The sequence below is a fragment of the Morus notabilis genome, unplaced genomic scaffold, assembly GCF_000414095.1.
Source record: "Morus notabilis unplaced genomic scaffold, ASM41409v2 Scaffold490, whole genome shotgun sequence".
Classification (NCBI taxonomy): Eukaryota; Viridiplantae; Streptophyta; class Magnoliopsida; order Rosales; family Moraceae; genus Morus; species Morus notabilis.
In genome coordinates, this window is record NW_010359479.1 from 64,372 (window position 1) to 75,494 (window position 11,123).

An 11,123-nucleotide genomic window follows, 5' to 3' on the forward strand; every position below is an offset into this window, starting at 1 on the left:
TACCATATGCTTAAAAATAATTTTTAATTCTTAAAATAGTAATTATTACGACTTAATACAAAAAATTATACCAATTATTTAACCGGTAATGTTAATCTAGCGAGAGAAATTTCCGCCATGGTGGGGACCACAAAAAAGACCTTCAAAAATATATACATATATTTAAACGAATTCACAAAATATGCTCATCTTTTTATGAGGTTTTGATATTTTAAAAAATGTAATAACTAAATATTAAACGTTGATGTCTTTGATGACTCAACACTCTCGTGCAGTGTTCAGACTCTCCTCCTCTACTCGAACTGGTCGGGTCCTCAGGAGCAGCTTTTGAGTTATCTTGCACCAATTGGACACTCCAACGCTCTAGTTAGCGTTCTAATTAGGTGCGAGAAATGAGTCGGCAGAATTAGGTGGAGAAATTATTCATACCTTAATAAATACATGTGAGCTATTTAGAGAATGTTTAGTAGAAGAATTTATTTTCGAGTTTAAATTATAATTCATAATTTATTATAATATTTTTTTTCATAAAAAATACACATAAATTAAAAATAATTTAAATCACATAATTTAAATCTTCCAACTAAACGTCTTCTTATATAGTTTATTGTTAGACCCGATTGGACCCATAATCCATTTGGAGCCCTTGTGTACGGATATAGACCTTGTCAGGCGTAGGCACAGGTGTCATCAATTCACACAGGTCGTGCTAAGCAACTGTGTGCGGAGCACCTCCTTTAAAAAAAAAAAAAAAAAAAAAAAGGGGTACATTCACGCAACAGCCCCAGAACTTTTTCTTTTTTCTTTCTTCTATCCACGAGGAAGCAGCCACCTGGAAATTGGAATTTGCGTAACGATAAAGGCTTGTTTATTTCTTCCATTTGAAGTTTAGTTCATTAATTTAAAATTTTAATTTAAATTAAAATATAATTTTATATAAATTTTTTTTATTATAATAAAAAATTAAATATGACTGTTTTAAAAAAAAATTTATTATAATTAAATTAATAAAATAAATAAAATCTTAATTTTTTTTATTACAATAAAAACTTCTAATATAAAATTACATATTAACACATCGAATTCAACAGGTCTAAGCTGTATTATTATTACTATTACCATTATTTTATAGAAGAAATAGAAGAGATATTTGTTCAATATTTTGGGGCGCCGTACATTGGACGCGTCGGCTCATGTGCCCCGCCCTTCATATATATTGCCTGGGCTGCGGATGTAATGATGAATTAGAGTAAGAGAAGAAGAGAAGAAAATTCTCTCTTCTCTTTCTCATTTCTCCAGAAAAATTAAAAATAGAAAAAAAAATCCCTAATTCTTAACCATGACGGTGCACCAAGAAAATGGGCTCAACAATGGCAGAACTCCCCAGAAGTCGATCCCGCCGCACATGAAAGCTGTGTCGGGGTCGCTGGGCGGAATCGTGGAGGCGTGCTGTCTGCAGCCCATCGACGTGATCAAGACGCGGCTGCAGCTCGATCGGAGTGGGGCCTACAAAGGAATTATCCACTGCGGCGCGACCGTTGCGCGAACCGAGGGCGTGCGGGCCCTCTGGAAGGGGCTTACCCCTTTCTCGACTCACCTGACCTTGAAGTACGCGCTTCGCATGGGCTCCAACGCCGTCCTCCAGAGCGCTTTCAAGGATTCCCAGACCGGCAAGGTCAGCAACCATGGCCGCGTCCTCTCTGGCTTCGGCGCCGGAGTTCTCGAGGCTCTCGTCATCGTTACGCCTTTCGAGGTCCGTGCAATTCTGCAAACATATATCTGTTCGTTTTGATTCGATTTGGTTTTGTTTTGTTAGGCTCGTCAAATTCTTTATTAGTTTAATTTTTGTTTGGCTTGATCTTTTCAACAATAAAAAACTTCCACTATTATTCTTAAGTAATTTCTCCGAATTGGATCTTTTAAAGAAATGCATATATGTTTAATCGAGTTCCTTTTTGCATGTATTTGTTTGGTGGGTTTTGGCTTTGGGGTTCCTCATGGAAAATTGCTGACTTCACGTGTGGTTTTTTATAAAAGATTATTTTGTTTTGCATTTAGGACTGGGAAAATTATTGTTACAAAAAACGTGGGTTGGTGTTGTCAGGAATGGTGGGTAAAATAATTGATGAACAGTGCAACTGAAAAGGGGTTTGGTGGGAGGTTTGCAGATGCGCCATGTTGGGCCTTTTACTACTTGTTCTTGCCCAATGATTATACTAGTACTAGGACGAACATGTGTTTTCTATTGTGTTAATACATACATTTTATTCATTACACACACACACACATATTTGTAAGTATATATACATATTAATATGTATATTTGTCATATTTTTCTTGTGTTGTCCTATTAGTTTGTTTTGTTGTGTTTGAACATATTAGGTGGGTCTTGGTTTTGCTAAGGCTAGGAAAATCCCTTATTTCATTTATTTATTTTAAATTGGAAATTGCTCACTTTGTGGTTGAAAATTTCTTGTATTTAATTCTAGGAGAATTGGGAGCTTGGTTTTGTAGAGAAATGCAAGATAAACAAATCTATGAACAGTGATCTGGGTTGGGATATTGGGGGTGTATGAGATGCACTACGTGGGGTATTACTTCTTGAATGCGTCATAAGTAACATTAGGTGGCACTTGTGGTTCCCATTGCATGTCAACACTAAGGGCTCATTTGTTTCATATACTCAAACTTAAAGCATTCATTCTGCTACAGTGTTTTTCTCTCACAAAAAAATTGAATTTCAAACGTCATAATCAATAATCATGGTCCTTTGTGTTTTTTGTCGGTCAGTTTTGGAGACCTTGAAGATCTCTGAGAGAAAAGAAAAAGAAAAAGAAAATATGAAAATATGTCAAAGAAGGCCTAAGTACCCTGTCATGATTGCAGTATCAAAGTTATGGGAATCAATCTGGGTGTATTTCTGTCCGTCCCTCTTTGTAATGGCTGCAATTTTGAAATCTGTTGATTGGCACTTCATGGTGAATATTAAAATGTACAGAACTAAATATTGAACGCTTGCTTTTTTTTTTTTTTTTTTCATTTGGAAATACTACATATCAACATTTTGAAGTATATAGGGAACCATTTCAGTTTTTTTTTTTTTTTTTCTTTTGGAAATACTACATATCAACATTTTGAAGTATATAGGGAACCATTTCAGTTTTTTTTTTTTTTTTTCTTTTGGAAATACTACATATCAACATTTTGAAGTATATAGGGAACCATTTCAGTTTTTTTTTTTTTTTTTTTTTTTTTTTTTTTTTAAAAAAAAGGTCTTGGGCTTCAAACTCAGAAACTCTAGACCTCAATGTTGAATGCAGGGAGGTCCGTGTATTTTTCTTTCTTTATTATGCTGTTTTTCCTAATTTATCCTACTTTTTTCTATGTTTTTCTGTCGATATTGTGAGCAATGAGATTTTTGATGCACTCCATACATGAAAGCAACAGCAGACATGAAAGTGAGAAAAAAGAAAACGTTAAATTGTAAATGATCTTAGAGAAACATAGATAGTGTAACTCAAATCAACTCTTGTCTTAGTGAATAATAATTGATTGCTAAAAAGTCTTTGGAGAATCATAGCATGTAATTGCTAGAAAAATGAAGTTCTGCAAGCTTCAGATTTTTGTATCTTAATCCCCTACTCAAATTTTCGTTGCACACCCAAAAGCCTTGAATTAGGATAAAGTAGAAAAAATAATAAGAATGATGAACACCTTTGAGATTCGAGTAAGGTTACAGCTTTTGGTCTCCTGCTCTTTTGTAGTTGCATGGAAACTCAAATTCTTCTTCCCCCTGATTTTATGAGAGCATGTTGGTATTGTTTGGTAACTTTTTTATGCTAAGTTACATTAGTTCACAGATGAAGTGTCTGTTTGTGATTCAAAACATGAGAGGAAGCTAAGTGGATCGTTGGAATTCATTCATGCAGGTGGTGAAGATCCGATTGCAGCAACAGAGAGGACTCAGTCCTGAACTTCTGAAGTACAAGGGTCCCATACACTGTGCTCGTACTATCATCCGGGAAGAGGGCCTCCGTGGGTTATGGTCTGGTGCTGCCCCAACTGTTATGCGCAATGGGACAAACCAGGCAGCCATGTTTACAGCTAAAAATGCTTATGATGTACTCTTGTGGAAGAAACATGAAGGAGATGGGACAGTCCTTCAACCATGGCAGTCAATGATATCGGGATTCCTTGCAGGTACAGCAGGTCCATTGTGTACTGGCCCCTTTGATGTTGTGAAAACCAGGCTGATGGCTCAGACCCGAGATGGGGGCGATTTGAAGTACAAAGGAATGATCCACGCTATCAGGACAATTTATGCGGAAGAAGGGCTCCGTGCCTTGTGGAAAGGACTACTGCCCCGGCTCATGAGGATCCCTCCTGGTCAGGCGATTATGTGGGCTGTGGCTGATCAAATAACCGGCTTGTACGAGAGAAGATATCTAATCAATGCACCCTTGTAGGCGGAATTTGCATTATTCTCCTTATGGTTTTCAATGCCATTGCAAGCATGTAGTCATAAATCATCCTAGACGTTTTTTATTTTTCCTAGTTTCAATTTGATTGATTCTCCATAATTGGGAACCTGTTTCGAAGATTGTATAAGTAATTCTGAGGTCGGAGGGGTGGCAAATCCTTGATCTTGATGAAGTATCGTAAGAAGAAGAAGACTGCCACATATATAAAACGTGGCTAATAATGCAAGAGATGCGAACGCCTCTCTTATTATGGCAGACTCCACACAGCCAGGTAACTTCTTGTTGTGTACTAATCCTGTGATGGTTCTTTGATTTCTTGAGAATTAGGAGTCCTATCACCAATGGTTGACATGGTCAGATGTATCACAATCGGTTTGTGTACTAGTAGTTTTAGGGTCTAACCTTTGAACTTGAGACCCATCTAGTGGAACATGACATCCATTGCTTAATTGTACATTTCCTTTGTCAACATCAAAAAAGTATTGATTGGTCGACTTCAACAAAGTATCGATTGGTTTCTGCTCGTGGGTAAAAATTTTGTGATGATTGCGGAGCAGGACTGGCACTTTGCTCTTGTGGTTCGCGTTAATTTGTCAAAGAATCTAAACCGAATGGAGGTAACATCATCCTTTCCTTTTCGTAGATTAATCGTTTTGTATTATATTATGGAGGACTTTTTTTTCTGCGGTGATTTATTTTATTAATTTTTTAAGAAGAAATTTACTTTTTTTTATTGTTGGCTTTGTATATCTGCAAGTGGATCCGTTACTAGATTCTTATCAAAGAAAAAAAAATTGTAACTTCTTGAGAAAGAATTAAACTATAATTAATGAACGTGTCGGGTGCACCAAAAAAAAAACAAAAAGGAGGAGAAAGATGGAGGAAGAAAATCCCATGGGACCAACATATTTGAATCCCGTTCACTAAGGGACAAAATCCTTCAAATCAAGTAAAAAGGAACTATTTTATAATTGAAAATTGGGTTATTCATTTAGGGCTTGTTCTTTTGAGTGTAAAATTAAAAAAAAAAAAGGAAATTTGAGTTACAATTTTATTTGAGTTTATGTTCTTTTAAGTTTAAACTCGAGTTTAAACTGTTTATGATTAAAACTCGAGTTCAAGTTTCCCTTCAACTCGAGTTTAGAAACTCGAATTCAAATTAATTAACAGTATTTTTTCTATTCTTAAAAATGTTATAACTTTTTCGTTTTAATTCTGATTGAGATGATTTTTTTTCTATGCGTTGACAACGAAAAGACGAATAAAACTCGACCCATATACCCTATTAAAATTTTTTATCAGCATTGAGTTTTTATTAAAATACTATCTAAATACAAATTCAAGTTTTGATTCACTTAAACACAAATTCAAAAATATTCTTATCTCAAATCATAACTCAAAGGTACACAACTAAATACAAACTTAAGTTACAAGTTCAATTCAAGTTATAATTTAAATTCAACTTAAAAATTATATTCAAGTTAAACTCTAAAAGAACAAACCCTCAGTCTTTTTTTACTTTTTACACTCCCCTTTTAATTATACACCACACATTATTTTTAAACTATTAACTTTATTTTTTATACACCCTTATTATTCTTGAACTACCCTAACTAATTATTGTAATAAGTTCTTAATTCTTAATCATTATATTTTTCTTTTCACACTCACCATGTTATTTCTTAATTTTTATTTTAATATATCATTTATCTATTTCTCTATTCTTTTTTTCTTTATTGTTTTGGTAGAAAAAAAATTCAATTCAACTCAGAAGCAAAATAAAAACGAGCAATGCACTCCCAAACTAGGAGGCAAGCTCACCAGATCCAAAAACAAAACCAATACAAGCAGCTTGCAAGACAGAAGAAAGCATGGAGTTGGAAATAATAGATAGCTACTAAAAACAAAGGAAAAGAGAAAATTTTATATTACATAGAAGAAAATAGAAATTAATAGAAATTAAAGTTAAAATAAAACATAACGAGTGGGAAAAACACATCACTCTGACTTTGTAAAAAATAAAAATAAAATAAAATGAATAGCCTTTGATTAACAGAAAGATATAAATATGAGGTGAACAATTTAACATATCTCCGTGTAATTTTTTAAAAGTCATTGAAACTTAAAAATTAGATTTTTATCGATATTAAAATAACAATAGTTTATAATTTAAGGATATGACATATGGGATATATGGGATGTGTGGAGAGAAGAAAACCCCTATTATTAGTTTTTTTTGTAATAAAATTTAATTATATAATTGAGTGTATTATTCTTTTTTGTCATTTTATGTAAGGGTTTTTTGTAATAAAAAATTTTAATTTGAAAGGGGTGTAGAGAGTAAAAAGAAGTGTGTAAATAGAACCACGCTTAAAAATTTTATTATGAAAGAGTAAAATGGAAGTTATTATGATTATACAAATAGCTATTATCTATCATATTAACTTTGCTTCTCTGTTACTAAATAATATTATAGATTAATATAATTCTCTTCATCCTTCATATCATCGTCCTTCTATCTCTCTCCTTCACATTTCCCATCCCTCATCCTCCATTCTTCTAATGAAATAGAGTCGCTTGTTTTCATTTATTTCGTATTTATTTTAGACAGTAACAGATAATATAATGATTTTACCAATTTAATGTTTGAAATTGATGAACAATTATTTTGGAAGACAATTGCCGCTTAGCGCTTTGCGCACATTTCACCCTAAAGTAGGGTGGAATGAAGGGAACATTTGGTACGAGGGTTTTAGAATTAGAACTATGATTCTGGTTCAAATATTTATTTGTTTAGAAAAAAGTAAAAAGATGGTCTTTCAAAACTAGGTTTAGTTTGGATGGTTCTGGTTTAAGGTTTGAATCCTGATGTAATATTGTAAATTAGAACCACCCTAAAAAATAAAACCACACCCCCTTGGTTTTAGATAGTTTAGACCCTTGATTCTGATTCTGGTTCCAGAATTATGATTTGGATCCCAAGTTTAAAACATGAATCATGGTTCTGGTTTTGAAAACTAAGGATCCGTTTAGTTCGCTGATCCGAGTTTTTAATTGAGTTGAGATTGAATTTTATGTGAGATCTTTTTACTGTAGTAAAAAAGTTTGACGTGACTGTTTATGAGAGCTTTTTAATGTAGCAAAACTCGAATTCTAAACTCGTATAGTTTGAACCCTCATACCAAACACAACTGAAATGTTTCATTCTTATTTCTTTCGAGAAAAATGTTTTTTTTTACTATTCTGTTTTTTTTTCCTCGTTGTTTTGCCATTTTGCTGCTGTTTTTCAAATGTGATCGTGTTTATTTTACAATTTCAAGTTCTATGTGCTTCTTTGAAATATTATTTTTCAGAAAAGATTACTTCTATTAAATTATGTTGTTGGGTTTTTCTACTGCAACAATTTTTTTTTTTTTTTTTCTGAATCTTTTTTTTTTCAAAAGTTTCTTTTTCATCATCCGTTCATCTATTATTTTTTAATATATGTATTTTGTCTAATTTGTTTCTGTTAGAGTTGTTTTCAAAAGCGCTTTCCCTTATTTTGCTCATTTGCTCATCCTTCCATCTTTCACACGTGTTTGTGTTTGATATTTTAGATGGCCATGTTTATAATTGATTATGTTTTTATTTTTTATGTTTTTTAAAAAAGAAAAAATGAAAACGTTTTTAAAACATCGTTTAACGCAATAAAAACAAAAAACAAAAATAAAAATGATTTTTAAGTTTAATGTAAAATTAGGAGAGAAATGAAAAACGACTTTTAGTCCTTTTTCATTTTTTATTTTTGTTTTCTCTTCTCTCGAGCAGAGCGAGAAAGAGAGACATTAATGAGTTTTTTTTACACTAATAATAATCTCTTGATAAAACTACTAAACGCATTTTTAAAAATGATTTCTGTCTGAGATTGAAAACGTTTTAATTTTTATTTTCATATAAAAAATAAAATCATTTTAAAACGAATTCCAAATGCGCCCTTAAAATGCTTAGTCCGATAATTCCTCTCAAATACAAAAAGGTTTAGAAATACGTATCAGATATTTCTTTGTTACAACGAATTAAGTTAAATTTTGTTGTTAGTGTATAACTATACTGCAATATGCTTAAACAGATGAAGTTTAAGAGTGATTTAGGCCTTGTTTATTTTATGACTCAAGTTATGATTCAAGTTATATTGTGACAGTGTTTTTTTCATACATAAATTCAAATTTAATTTTTTTTTATAATATTTTTCTCTCACATACACAACCTAAATCATGACTTAAGTTGTGTAAATGAACACTGTTAATCTCATCAAATTGAATAGAATGCATAAGTAGGGAATTATGGGAAATCCAACTCGACGGTCTAGATCCAAGGCAATTTGAAATCAAGGATCAATATCTAACTTGATTATAAAAAATAAAAAAAAATAAAAAAAAAGGATGGCATGGGCGAATTTTGCATGAGGAAAAAAAAAGGGGAAAGTTCAGTCAAATTCTTTGCATGGGAACTAAGCAAAATTATGTATGAAATAAGGGTAAAGTAAGAGATGTGATATAAGCGAATAAAATCCTTGGAGAATACTAGATTAAGGCTTTTATTAAGATTGGCATGACCTTACGTAGTGAACTAAGAGACTTTTTCCTGTAGGACTTCTTTATCAGCGGAGTCAGTTTTTGAATGTTAGAGTTGGTCATTTTTCAAATCATATCACGTGTAAATTCGTGTTTTGAACTATTAATTGATAACACAATTAGTTATTAGACTTCAATTGCAATTAATTTTAAAGTTTAGGGTGTAGTTTGTAAAAATTACTATTTATTTTACCGATTCGAGTTTAAAATTCAAGTTTTGCTACAGTAAAAAACTCTCAGAAATAGTTACATCTAACTTTTTTACTACAGTAAAATGCTTTCACATAAAATCACATCTCAACTCGAATCAACGAACTAAACATATCTTAAAAATTTAAGGTACATTATGCAAAAAAATGAATTGTTTAAGGTGCAGTGCAATTTACTATTTGATTAAGCTCAAAACATAAAAGCTGTAGATCTTAGAAAAACAAGAAACTTTAATTTTTCACAGCTTCGACACAAATTTCAAGATATTAAGGATACAATATTTTGACCAAACTTTGACTAAGAAAATTGTGTTTAAATAATTTGAATTAGCATAGGGTCTTTAGAGTATTTATTCCTTATAGGAAAACTAATCTTAGAGCACGTTTAGTTTCCTGATTCGAGTTTTTAATTCGAGTTGAGATATAACTTTATGTGAGAGTTTTTTACTGTAACAAAAGAAATAGATATGACTGTTTTTAAGAACTTTTTACTATAGCAAAACTTGAATTATAAACTCAAATCGGTGAAATAAACATGGCTTTAATATATGAAAAAATTTTAGTTCAACCTTAGGGGGAAAATATCAAAATTTTGAATAACATGTAAAAAAAATGCAAAGTATGAAAATTATGGATCAACCATGTAAATTTTTTTTCAAGTTAGATTAAAACCTTTTGAGGCCGCGTAGAAAGCCGTTAGAGTCAAAACCGTCATTTTTACCTTAAGGATGAAATAGTCAAAGCAAACACCAAACTTTGAGTTTTATCTCATGGTCCTTAAGGATAGAATGTTCTATATAACAAATACTTTAGGCCTGTGTGATTAGAATTGTCAAAACCTGTAAAAGGTAAAATGGTCATTTTTTCCCAAAGTAAAACGGTAGAGATTGAGCAATCTTATCCAAAAACTGTAGAGAAATTGAGCAATCCTATCTAGGAGTGTACAAAAAAATCATAAAACCGAAACCGACCAAGGAACCGACTGCTCAAAATCGAAAACAACGGTGCCACGTGAAACCGAACACAGTCGGTTCCCGACTTCCTCAAAATTTAGTTCGGTTTCGGTTTTGCGTGTAGAGAGTCGGTTAAAAACCAAACTGACCGAGATGGGATTTTTTTTTATGTTTTCGTTTTGTTTTACTTATGACAATTTAAATGTTTTTTAAACTTGTGTTTGTGCAATTATCAATTTTGATGTTGTGCTTTGTATTCATTTATTGTGATTACGTGTTTGCAACTTTGCATTGAAGAAAAATTTTACATTTTTTCGTACTTGCGGGTCAAAAATGCAATTAAATATGTTGGTAACCTGATAGTTAACTGAGGTCATCTTCCTGATTACCAAAACCAAAAACCGACCAAAATCGAACCGAAACCGAAGTTCGGTTAACCGAACCGAAAACTGTTAGGTATGGTTCGGTTTCAGTTCCAACTTTCAAAAAATTGACATGGTCGGTTCGGCCACCGAACCGACCAAAACTGATGGTTTTTAACCGACGAACACCCCTAATCCTATCGAACCCAAAAAAATCCTAGGCACTAGACGTAGTATTAAGAAAGAATTACATTTTTTAACCTTATAATTACCAGACCTTCTAATTCTACCATTTTAAAATATTTTACCCCTTTCACTTATCTAAGATATTTTGATTACATTTTAGAGTCATTCTTAATTTACCCCCTAAATTTTATAAACTCTCATTTTATCTCTTGAACTTTTTATTGTTTCTACTTAACCCATTCTACCACAAAATATGTTAAAAACATATAAAAAAAGAGAATAACGTAGTCACGTGATTTTTCTGTTTAGATTTCTGTTA

General features: G+C 32.2%; 1 protein-coding gene across 1 annotated transcript; it reads left to right on the forward strand.

The window, feature by feature from the left end:
* The first annotated feature begins 1,227 nt into the window (after window positions 1-1,227).
* LOC21395256 (mitochondrial succinate-fumarate transporter 1) lies at window positions 1,228-4,937 on the forward strand. The gene is made up of 2 exons (XM_024163228.1): window positions 1,228-1,753; window positions 3,930-4,937. The coding sequence occupies exons 1-2, from the start codon at window positions 1,340-1,342 to the stop codon at window positions 4,464-4,466; spliced, it is 951 nt and encodes a 316-aa protein (XP_024018996.1). The 5' UTR covers window positions 1,228-1,339; the 3' UTR covers window positions 4,467-4,937.
* Window positions 4,938-11,123: the final 6,186 nt, after the last annotated feature.

Coding starts and splice junctions, on each gene's coding strand:
- LOC21395256 (XM_024163228.1), top strand. CDS start 1,340: ATGACGGTGCACCAAGAAAATGGGCTCAACAATGGCAGAACTCCCCAG. Junction 1,754..3,929: donor TCATCGTTACGCCTTTCGAG/GTCCGTGCAATT, acceptor TCATTCATGCAG/GTGGTGAAGATCCGATTGCA.